Raw genomic sequence first — 12,692 nt, forward strand, 5'->3', positions numbered from 1 at the left:
GGGATAGCATTAAGAGAAGTACCTAATGTACATGATGGGTTGATGGGTGCAGCAGACCACCGTGGCACATGTATACCTACGTAAAAAACCTGCACGTTCTGTACATGTATCCAAGAACTTAAAGTATAATAATAAAAAAAAATTAAAAAAGAAACCAACCAAAAGAATTAAGGACTTTGGTTTGGGTCCTAGTAGCGCAACTCATTAGTTACAGCACAGGGAGCAATTCAACCCCTTTCATGCTTACTTTCCTTATTTGTAAAGTGGTACCAAACCAACCTCAATAGGTCATTGAAAGAATTAAAAGAGATGCTCATAAAATGTGCCTATCTAGGGATACAATAAGGCTTTAATGATATTATTTGTAATTATAAAAGTAGAAGTGACATTTATTGAGCATATTATATGTGACATATAATATGCTAAGGGCTTCCTATGTTAACTCATTTACTGGTCAAAATAATTCTGAGATCATAATTATTGTTCCCATTGTACAGATGAAGCTAAAGGTCAGTAAGAGTAAGTAATTTGCCCTAAATCACAGAGCTAGTAAATAGCACTAAACACTGAAACCAGGTTACTCTGAAGTCTGTTTTTGATTATGCTATAATGCTTCCCTGTAACAGATTTTTAAAAGTATGTAATGTTGAAATACACTCAAATCAAACCATAATGGTATATTTTCTATCCATATTATGTCTTATTTTCTTTTAAAATCCCCCATTTCTATTATATTGAGGAGACTATTTCAGAAATAACTTTTTGTTTGTTTTCTTAACTTAGTATTTTCCCAAGACTAGTGACTAAATTTGAGTTAATAAAATCAATTGTTGGCCAGGCCCAGTGGCTCATGCCTCTAATCCCTTTGGGAAGCTGAAGTGGAAGGGTAGTTTGAGGCCAGGAGTTTGAGACTGGCCCAGGCAACATAGTGAGATCCTGTCTCTACAATAAATTTTTTAAATTAACTGGGTGTGGAGGTGTGTACCCATAGTCCCACCTACTTGGGAGGCCAAAGCAGGATTGTTTGAGCCCAGTAGTTGAAGATTGCAGGGAGCCATGATAACACCACTGCACTCCAGCCTCGGTGACAAGAGAGACCTTATCTCTCTCTAAAAAAAAAAAAAAAAAAAAAAAAAAAACCCCAAAATCAGTAAATTGCTAAAATGGCCAAAATGCACGGATTTGCTGTATAGCTGTCACGTAACATAAAATGAACATTTGTCTACTCGATTTATGAACCCATGTTATTATATGACAATTTGTCAGTTACAAAAACGATTGTGCCTTTAAGAAGTCCAATGGGAGTGGGAAAGGGTGGAGTATACTTAGAGAGGTTCTCAGCACCCTGGGAGTTCATGCCTGCAGAAGTTGCTTACCTCAGCTTGACTAGCAAATAGTTCATATTATCATATCACACATAATAAAATCAAGTACTTGGAAATTTTAAGACTCTAAAATAGAAACACATTTCCTATGAAAACAAGTTCTCTCAGACCTTCTTGACTCCTTAAACTTCCTCAATCCTCTCCCATTTATACAGCTTCTTTTGGAGGAAGCTCAACACATGAAACAATTTAACAATCAACATAAAACACATTTCCTGCCATTCCTATTGCAAAAGATGCCAGAGAGCCTCCGAAGAAATAGTGAACCAAAACTGGAACAAAATCTTAAATTCTACTACACAGTACACTGAAAGATACTTTTTATTCCTTCAGATTAGTAGTATATTTAGGGATATGAGCTTTAAAAATAGTATGAATAGCTAACAGTTGTTGGCATCACTCATATACTGTATTATTAAAACTGTTAAATATATTTGTAGATTATAGATCAATAAAACAAAAATGTCCAGAAAGTACATTACTTAAGGATTAATATCAATTTAAAAATAATATGATTGTGGCTAGAACTGATTTTTTTTAAACTTTGATAAAATGATGCCTAAGTTTATTTGAAAGAAACATGCATGAGAAAAACAAAACAATATTTTTAAAGAGTTATGAGAGAGAATATTAAACTATATTTCTATTGTTCAACAACTAAAACTGTATGGTACTGATACAAGAAAAGACTGAATTAATTAGGAGAGTCCAGAAATAAATCAAAGAACGAGAATTTTTTTATTTGGAAGTGCCTCATTTCGACTCAATGAAGAAAGGATTCGTGATTCAATAAATGGAGTTGGGACAAGTGAATCACCATTTAGGGCAAATAGTACTATGTAAGAAAAACATAACACCATTTAAGAAAAATATACTTCACACCTTACAGCAAAACAAATTCCAAATTGACTAAAGATTTCAGTATGCCAAGAGCTATAAAAATACTAAAAAAAGACATAGGCTTGGTTGTGAGGAATACTTTTCCAAGTACCATACAAAAAAAAAAAAAAAAAAAAAAAACCACCATTATAAGAATATTGTTTCTGTAACCAATAAGCGATAATAATCAGTTATAAGATATAAGATAAATATACAAATGTCAACCACTTTCCTATATACCATCAATGAACAAGTAAAATTTAAAATTTAAAACATATCACAGGCCAAACATGGTGGCTCATGCCTGTAATCTCAGCACTTTGGAAGGCTGAGGTGGGTGTATCACTTGAGTTCAGGAGTTCAAGACTAGTCTGGCCAACATAGTAAAACTATGTCTCTACTAAAAATATAAAAACCAGCTGGGCTTGGTGGTGGGCACCTGTATTCCCAGCTACTCAGGAGGTGGAGGCAGGAGAATCTCTTGAACCCAGGAAGAGGAGGTTGCAATGAACCGAGATCATGCCACTGCACTGTAGCCTGGGTAACAGAGGGAGACTCTGTCTCAAAAACAAAACAAAACAAAACACATTACAATTTACATTAGAACCTCCAAAAATGAAATACTTAGGTATAAATGTAACAAAATATGTACAAGATCAACATGAGGAAAACTACAAAAGTTTGAAGAAAGCAAGCAGAGAAGAACTAAATACAGTCTCTGGCCTATGATGGTTCAACTTAAGATTTTTCAACTTTATGAAGGGTTTATCTGGATATAACCCCACGTAAGACAGGGAGCATCTGGACTTATGATGGTTTGACTTACAATTTTTCAACTTTATAACGGGTTTATCCCAATGTAACTCCACTGTAAGTCAAGGAGCATCTTTAAATGGAGAGATTGTCCATGTTCATGAATAGCAACACTCTATTATAAAATGTCAGTTCTTCCCTACTTCATCTATATACTCAATGTAGTCCCAGTCAAAATCCCAGCAAGTTATTTTGTGGATATCAACAAACTTATTCTAAAATTTATATGAAGAGGCAAAAGATCCAACTAGCCAACATAATATTGAAGAAGAAGAACAAAACTGAAAAACTGACACTACTTGACTTTAAGACTTACTATAAAGTTACAACAATTAAGATAGTGTGAAGGCCAGGCATGGTGGCTCAAGCCTGTAATCCCAGCACTTTGGGAGGCCGAGGCGGGTGGATCACAAGGTCAAGAGATCGAGACCATCCTGGTCAACATGGTGAAACCCCGTCTCTACTAAAAATACAAAACATTAGCTGGGCATGGTGGCGCGTGCCTGTAATCCCAGCTACTCAGGAGGCTGAGGCAGAAGAATTGCCTGAACCCAGGAGGCGGAGGTTGCGGTGAGCCGAGATCGCGCCATTGCACTCCAGCCTGGGTAACAAGAGCGAAACTCCGTCCCAAAAAAAAAAAAAAAGGAAAAAAAAAAAAGGTAGTGTGGTATTGGCAAAAGAAAAGACAAATAGACCAATGAAACAGAATACAGAGCCCAGAAACAGACTCACAAAAATATAGACAACGGGTCTTTGACAAAAGAGTAATGACTCAATATAATGGAGAAGAGTTTCTTTTTTATTCTTTTCTTGAGACACAGTTTCACTCTGTTGCCCAGGTTGGAGTGCAGTGGTGCAATCACGGCTCACTGCCACTTCAATCTCCCAGGCCCAAGCAATCTTCCCACCTCAGCCTCCCAAATAGCTAGGACCATAGGTGTGTGCCCCCATACCCAGTTAATTTTTTATATTTTTTGTAGAAATAGGGTCTTGCCATTTTGCCTAGGCTGGTCTTGAACCCCTGGTCTCAAGCGATCTTCTCGCCTTGGCCCCACAAAGTGCTGTGATTACAGGCATGAGGCACCACACCTAGCAAGAAAAGAATTTTTTAACGAATTGTGCTGGAACAACTGGATATCTACATGTTAAAAAAAAAAAAAGATAAACTTATAGCCTTCACAAAAATAAACTCAAATGAATCATAAATCTAAATGTAAAATGCAAAACTATAAAATTCCTAGAAGAGAACAGAAGAAAAAATCTAAATGGACTTGGATTTGAAGATGACTATTTAGATACAATATCAAAGGCACAATCCATGAAAGAAAGAATTGATAAACTGGACTTCACTAAAATAAAAAATTTCTGCTCTGTGAAAGATACTGTCAACAGAATAAAAAGAAAAGCCAAGGTTGGAAAACAATATATATTTTGCAAAAGACATCTCCGATACAGGTCTGTTGCCCAAAATACACGAAGAACTCTGAAAAGCCAAAAATAAGAAAACAAACAACTTGATTATAAATGGTCAAGGACCTTAACAGATACCTCAACAAAGAAGATATACAGATGGCAAATATACAAAAGCACACAAAAGGATGCTCCACATCATATGTCATCAGTGATATGCAAATTAAAACAACAATGAGATACCACTATACACCTATTAGAATAGTCAAAATTCACAATACTGACACCACCAAATGATGGCAATGATATTTAGCAACAGGAATTCATCGTTGGTGTGAAGAAAAAATGGTACGGTCACTGTGGAAGACAGTTTGGCAGTTTCTTATAAAACTAAACATAATTTTATTTTACCATATTTATTTATTTACCCAAAGGAGCTGAAAACTTATGTGCACACATAAGTTTTCCATGGATGTTTACAGCAACTTTATTCATAACTGCCAAAACTTAGAAGCAACCAACGTCGACCTTCAGTAGGTTAATGGACAAATAGCTTGATAGCTCATTTATTTTACATGCTGAATATTATTCAGTTGTCTGTGGTATGGTTCATGCCTGTAATCCCAGAACTCTGGAAGGACAAGGCAGGCGATCACATGAGGCCAGGAGTTCAAGACCAGACTAGCCAATGTGGTGAAACCCCGTCTCTACTAAAAGATGCAAAAATTAGCCAGGCATAGTGGCGGGTGCTGGTAATCCCAGCTACTCAGGAGGCTGAGGCAGGAGAATAGCTTGAACCTGGGAGGTGGAGGTTGCCGTGAGCCAAAATCGCACAACTGCACTCCAGCCTGGGCAACAAAGTGAGAGAGATTCCATCTCAAAAATAAATAAATACATAAAACTGGCCGTGGTACATCCAGATAAATGAATAATATTCAGCACATAAAATAAATGAACTATCAAGCCATGAAAAGATATGAAGGAAAGGGAAATGCACATTACTAAGTAAAAGCAGTCAGTCTGAAAAGGCTACATCCTGTATGATTCTAACATATGACATTCTGGAAAAGGGAAAACTATGGAGATAGTAAAAAGATCAGTGATTTCCAGGAGTTAGTCAGGGAGGGAGGGATGAACAGATGGAGCACAGAGTATTTCTTCGGGGGGGCAGTGAAACTACTCTGTATGATACTATAATGGCAGATGCACCTCACTGTACATTTGTCTACACCCACGGAATGTACACCACCAATATTGAACCCTAATGTAAACTATCAACTTTGGGTGATAATGTGTCAACATAGGTTCATCAACTGTAACAAATGTACCCTTTCTGGTGGGGGATGATGATAGTAGGGGAGGCTATGCCTGTGGGGAGAAAGGAGTTGATGGAAAATCTTCAGACTTTTAGTTCAATTTTGCTGTGAACCTAAAACTGCTTTGAAAAATGAGGTCTTTTTATATATGCAGGTGTTTGTTCACTGTAGCACTATTCACAACAGCAAAGACATGGAATCAACCTAAATGCTCATCAATGGTAGACTGGATGAAGAAAATGTTGTACATATACACCATGGAATACTGTGTGGCAATAAAAAGGAAATAAGATCCTGTCTTTTGAGGGAACATGGATGGAGCTGGAGTCCATTATCCCTAGTAACTAACAAAGGGACAGAAACCAAATACCAGATGTTCTCACTTATAAGTGGGAGCTAAATCATGAAACCACATGGACACATAGAGGGGAACAGCACACACTTGGGTCTACTGGAGGGTGAAGGGCGGAGGGTGGAAGGAGGGAGAGGATCAGAAAAAAAAACTAATGGGTACTAGGCTTAATACCTGGGTGACAAAATAATCTGTACAACAAACCTCCATGACACCAGTTTACTTATATAACAAACCTGCACATGTACCCCTGAACTTAAAAGTTAAAAAAATAAATTTTGAAGTGAAAGGGAAATCTAGATAGATATATAGTCTTTTTCAAAAAAAAAAATCACTGGATTTGATTACATAAACATTAAAAATTATATGAGAAAAACTGCAAAATTAAAAGATAATATATTGGAAAAATATTCATAACAAATGGCAAGAAAAAAATCTCTAACATATAAGACCTTATAAGTCAAGAGAAATAGATATAAATCCCCTAGAAATGGGGGGAAAGGATATTGCTTCAGACTGCTACTTGAACCCTAAAATCCATTCTTCCTTCCATCCATAGTAGCAGATTTTCAGCTGGGCACATGGCCACCCAGCTAAAGTTACAGCTTCTCTTGCAGTTAGGTGTGGCCATGTAACTTAAATTCTTGCCAAAGAATGTGAGCTGAAGTAATGTGTACAACTTATTTTTCACTTAGTAGCGAATTACTGTACTTGCCTTCAATTTTTTCTCTTTCTTTCTTAACCAGAAGATGAAATATGGATTGGAGATAATTTGGTTTTGTTACCTCAGGTAAAGATAACACCAGAGGATGATGGAACAACATGATTTAAAGAACCTGGGTCTCTAAATGATGATCAGAGTCACTCAACAGCTAGAACTGCTTACTTATGTGAGAAAGAAAGCAGCTCTTATTTAAAATAGTACATTTTTGCTCTCTTGTGCTAGCAACTTAGCCTATATACTAACAAACGAATAAAGAGGAAATTTTCACAATAAGGAAATATTAATGGCTTACAACTGTAAGAGGAAATCAATACTCTCATGCAGAAAATGTAAAATGACAGCATCTTTGGTCAAAATAACAGCACTAGAGTGCAAAGATAAGAATGACAGGCAGGGGGCGGTGGCTCCTGCCTATAATCCCAGCACTTTGGGAGGCCAAGGCAGGTGGATCACAAGGTCAAGAGACTGAGACCATCCTGGTAAACATGGTGAAACCCTGTCTCTACTAAAAATACAAAAATTAGCCAGGCATGCTGCCATGCGCCTGTAGTCCCAGCTACTTGGGAGGCTGAGGCGGAAGAATCATTTGAACCCGGGAGGTGGAGGTTGCAGTGAGCCGAGATTGCGCCACTGCACTCCAGCCTGGTGACAGAGCAAGACTCCATCTCAAAAAAAAAAAAAAAAAAAAAAAACGCATGATAATCACAGGATTGCTTATGAAACAAAAAATTGAAATCAAGGTGGGATATGGTAAACAAATTATGGTACCTCCTTACAGTGAAATGCTGTGAAGCATTAAACATGATATAACAAATAAATCATGTTTCATCATAATAAAAAAATCACTTAAAAATTATCTTGTGTTCTGAGAAGGCATACAATTAAAAATGACAAATTATAGTTTGGTAAAGAAAACATAAAATTTATGATCTCTGAACTCTTTATCACAAGAGAATGATTTTGTAGCATATTAGATTAATACAATTTTATTGTTACCTTAAAGACTGAGCTTTGTTAACACTGGATCAGATTTTGATAAAGAGTAAACTCCTCTTGCCATGACTTGTATTACTAGCAGAAATTTGACTGCTTCGACTGTTTTGAGTTGTCAAACTACCACACAGTGCCCTGGCAAGTTGGATCTTCCCAAACTTTTCTCCTGAAATAATTTTTTTTTTCTATTTTTTTCTCCTGAAATAACTTTTAACAGAAGAGGAAACTTTGAGTATTTACTTCCTGAAGATCCTGGAGAAGGCAAAAAGCCTCCAAGGTTTTAGAAGTCTTGTGTTTTGTCTTAAAAGTTCATGTACGTTTGGCATTCTAATCTATAGTATGACTTTTTATTTTACTATTACCTGATTACGTTTTAAGTTACTCTCCAATTTAATTAACATATTCCTCAAATACTTTTTGCAAAATCAGCATTGCAGGAAACATGCAACATTTATCCTGTGGTCTTTCCTAGCTGCCAAGTATGTATACAATAAAAAGAACATAGGCTTTGGATTAAATCCTAGTTCTGCCAACTACCTGTCCTATCAACCTGGGCAGGTTACTTGACCTAATTAAAATTTCATTTACTCTTCTGTGTAACAGAGGTAACAATGTCTAGGTGTGGAGTCTTTATGTAAGTGAACAGAGCAACATTCAGCACAGTAAGTTCATTTGCTGAATATGTATGCTTTACAATATAATGAAGATTTACATTTCATCTTGTTTTCAGTTATGACTTGATAATGCATTTTAACTGTCAATTACTATTCTACCAGCTTCTGCTCTATTTAACAATTTAATTAATACCTGTAATTGTGCTTTTCTTAGCTGTTGGCTGGTGATTTGAGCTTTCTGTTGCATCATATTTTCAATTCGTTGGTTGACTTGCTTTTCTTTCTTGAGCTCATTTCCATAAAATTTGGACCCCTATGGAGGAAAACAAAACAAAGCATAAGAAAAATGTCTGAAGGAAAGCATCACTGTAGTATTACCTGGTGGCTAAGAGCACAAACTCGGGAACCAGAAGATTAAATGTAAAACTTAGCTCTACTACTTACGAGCTAGGTGACCCTAAAATTATTTAATCTTTCTACATCTGTTTCTTTATTTGTAAGATGAATTCATTAGTAGTTAACTAAATCATAGGATTGTTGTGAGGCAGTACTTAGCACAGTACAAGCTCTCTGAGATGAACACACATTTGCATTCAGAAAAGAACAGTATGTCCTAGGTAGGATCCATAGGGCATATCAAAGGCCTTAGTGGGTTGGATCATCAGTGATCTGCTGCATTAAAAATTACTCCTTAGAGGCTGGGCACAGTGGCTCACACCTGTAATACCAGCTCTTTGGGAAGCCAAGGTGGGTGGATCACAAGATCAAGATCAAGGCCATCCTGGGTAACATGGTAAAACCCCATTTCTACTAAAAATACAAAAAATTAGCTGGTATGGTGACACGCACCTGTAGTCCTAGCTACTTGGGAGGCTGAAGCAGGAGAATCACCTGAACCCGGGAGGCAGAAGTTGTAGTGAGCCAAGATCACACCACTGTACTTCAGCCTGGTGACAGAGCAAGACTCCATCTCAAAAAAAGAAAAAAAATTTACTCCTTAGAAAGTATTTTCAAACATTTAATGTTAAGACATTGAAGAAAATGTAGAAAATAATTCAAAAAACTGCTCATCATTCCATCAGTGAACATAGTGTCTATCCATGTATCTGGCTGATAGGCATTTAGCTTATTTTTACTTTTTGGCTACAATGAAAAATGCTATCATAAACATTTGTACATAAGTTTTTGTGTGGACATATGTTGTCATTTCTCTCAGGTATGTACCTAGGAGTGGGGTTTCTGTGTCATATGGTACCTCTATATGCAATCTTTTGAGGAAATGCCGGTTTATTTTCCAAAGTAGCTGAACCATTTTATAATCCCATCAGCAATGTAGGAGGGTTTCAATTTCTCCACATCCTTGCCAACATTTGTGACTGTCTTATTTATTATAGTCATTCTAAGCAACAGTAGCATGAATGACATCTGTTTGTGGTTTTTAAATTTGTATTTCCCTGATGACTAATGATACTGACCATGTTTTTTCTTTTCTTTTTACGGAGTCTCGCTCTGTTGCCCAGGCTGGAGGGCAGTGTCACAATGTCGGCTCACTGCAACCTCTGCCTCCCTGATTTAAGTGATTCTCCTGCTTCAGACTCCCAAGTAGCTAGGACTACAGGCACGTGCCACCACGCCAGCTAATTTTTTGTACTTTTAGTAGAGCCAGGATAGTCTCAATCTCCTGACCTTGTGATCCACCCACCTTGGCCTCCCAAAGTGCTGGGATTACAGGCATGAGCCACCACACCCAGCAGATATTGACCACCTTTTCATGTGCCTATTCACATCTTTTGAAAATGTCTATTCACATCTTTTGAACACTTTTTTGATTTGTTGCTTGCCTTACTGCGTTATAGACATTTTCTGTATATTCTGGATGTAAGTCTTTTATCAGATCTGTTTTTTACAAATACTTTACCCAAGGTATGTTGCTCATCTTTTTCTTTTTCTTTTTTTTTTTTTAAAGAAATGGGGTCTCGCTATGTTGCTCAGCCTGGTCTCAAACTTCCAATCCACCCACCTCAGCTTTCAAGCCCTGTGATTACATGCATGAGCCACCACACCTGACCTATCTTTTTATTTTTATTGCTGTCTTTTGAAGTGTAAACATTTTAAACTCTGATGAGGACTAATTCAACTTTTTCTTTTATTGACTGTGTTTTTGGTATCATATCTAAGAAATTTCTGCCTAACTGAAGTTCTCAGAGGCTTTCTCACATTTTCTTCTAAAAGTTGTATTATTTGGGCTGTTTAAGTCTATTCTGAGTTAATTTTGTGTATGGTGTGAGGGTTTTGTTTTGTTTTGCTTTGTTTTTAAGAGATGGGATCTCACTATGTCGCCCAAGCTAGTCTCAACCTCCTGGGCTCAAGTGACCCTACTACCTTGGCCTACCAAAGTGCTGGGGGATTACAGGTGTGAGTCACTACACCTGGCCCTTTTATTTATTTGTATTGCCTGACTGCACTAGTTAGAACTGTTAGAACTATGTTGAATAGAACAGATGAGAGTAGACATTCTTGCTTTGTTCCTAATTTTAGGGAGAAAGTGTTGAGCCTTCTGCCATAAAGTATGATGTTCACTATAGGTTTTTTGATAGATGCCGTTTACTAGATTGAGGAAGTACCTTTCTATTTCAAGTTTGTTAAGAGTTTTTAGCACGAATGGTGGTGGGATTTTTATCAACTATGCTTTTTCTGAGTCTACTGAGATGATTGTGTAGTTTTTGCCCTTTTAATATGGTGTATTACATTAATCGATTTTTAGATTGTGGGTTTTTTTGAGATGGAGTCTTGCTCTGTCATCCAGGCTGGAGTGCAGTGGCATGATCTTCGCTCACTGCAACCTCCGTCTCCTGGGTTCAGGCAATTCTCCTGTCTCAGCTTCCCGAGTAGCTGGGAATAGCTGGGACTAGTACACCACCATGCCCTGCTAATTTTTGAATTTTTAGTAGAGACGGGGTTTCACATATTGGTCAGGCTGGTCTTGAACTCCTGACCTCAGTTGATCCACCCGCCTCAGCCTCTCATAGTGCTGGGATAACAGCCATGAGCTTGGCCGATTTTTAGATCTTAAACCAATCTTGCTTTCCTAAAATAAATCCCGCTTGGTCATGGTGCTTAATCTTCTTGATATATTATTGGAATCATTCCTCTAATATTTTTTGAGCACTTTTGCATTCATAATGGCTTTAGTATCAGGGTGATACTGGCATCACAGGAGTTGGAAAGTGTTCCATTCTTCTCTATTTTCTAGAAGAGCTTCTGGAATATTGATATCATTTCTTCTTTAACTATTTGATAAAATTTACCACAGAAGCCAACATGGCCTGGTCTTTTTTCTTTGATGGGGAGATTTTTAATTACTAATTTATTTCTTTATTTAGATTCTCTATATCTTCTTGAGTCCATTTTGAAAAACTGTAAAGTTCTAGAAATGTGTTCAATTTATTAGGATTTATTTTAAAATACTCTATTCCCCTCTCCAAAAGTCAGTAGGGGAAGGGTAAGACAGATAAAACTATATTTGCAAAAATGTTGGTAATTGTTGATGGTAGGTGATGATTATATGGGGATTTACTTTACCATTCCCTACAGTTTTCTGTGTATTTTAAATTTTCTGGTAAGAACTTTAAAAAAGTAAATTGTATTACCATGGAATAGAAACACTTAGAAAATTCCAATTTAAACAAGATACCATTTATGATAAGCTCACCATACACTAGAGGAATATATATTATTCTATATATGCTTATATACCAATCATGTAATATATATCAATCATATATGTGCCTATATATTTTTAATATGTATCACATAAAATTTATGTGAAAGCAAAGCTTTAAGAATACTTAAGATATTCTTAAAAAAAGAAAAAAGTGTAAAAAAAAAGAAATTGTATTAGCAGATATCAAGACTTATTATAAAGTAGGACAAAAAAAAAACATGTATACATACAAAAATAGGCAAATGATCCAGTGGAACAGAAGAGGAAGCACAGCAGATCAGTAGGAAAAGGATGGACTATTTAATAAATTGTACTGGACAGAGTATAGAGAGGGAGGATCAGATAGGGACATCTAGAATAACCTACATATTATATTTCTTAACCTAAAAACTAGATCCATAGGTTTTATTTTTTCTTTTTTTCAACATTTTTATGATGAGAATATCAAAAAACTCTCAAACACAGAAAAAACATGAATACAA

At 36.5% G+C, this 12,692-nt stretch overlaps 1 protein-coding gene across 5 annotated transcripts in view; it reads right to left on the bottom strand.

Annotated features, from left to right (window-relative positions):
• Positions 1-12,692, bottom strand: part of POLK (DNA polymerase kappa) — a 66,224-nt gene that overhangs the window by 38,935 nt on the left and 14,597 nt on the right. For 3 of the 5 annotated variants that reach the window (XM_032278092.1, XM_032278064.1, XM_032278075.1), the window contains one exon: positions 8,680-8,799. In XM_032278092.1, the coding sequence (XP_032133983.1) occupies positions 8,680-8,736 (57 nt within the window). In that variant the 5' untranslated portion in view covers positions 8,737-8,799. Of the gene's footprint in view, positions 1-8,679; positions 8,800-9,204; positions 9,229-9,383; positions 9,411-12,692 lie in introns of those variants that run through there. The other 2 variants (XM_032278083.1, XM_032278103.1) reach the window with 2 other exon arrangements.

Source organism: Sapajus apella, unplaced genomic scaffold, assembly GCF_009761245.1.
Source record: "Sapajus apella isolate SASKATOON/1434 unplaced genomic scaffold, GSC_monkey_1.0 scaffold1, whole genome shotgun sequence".
Classification (NCBI taxonomy): Eukaryota; Metazoa; Chordata; class Mammalia; order Primates; family Cebidae; genus Sapajus; species Sapajus apella.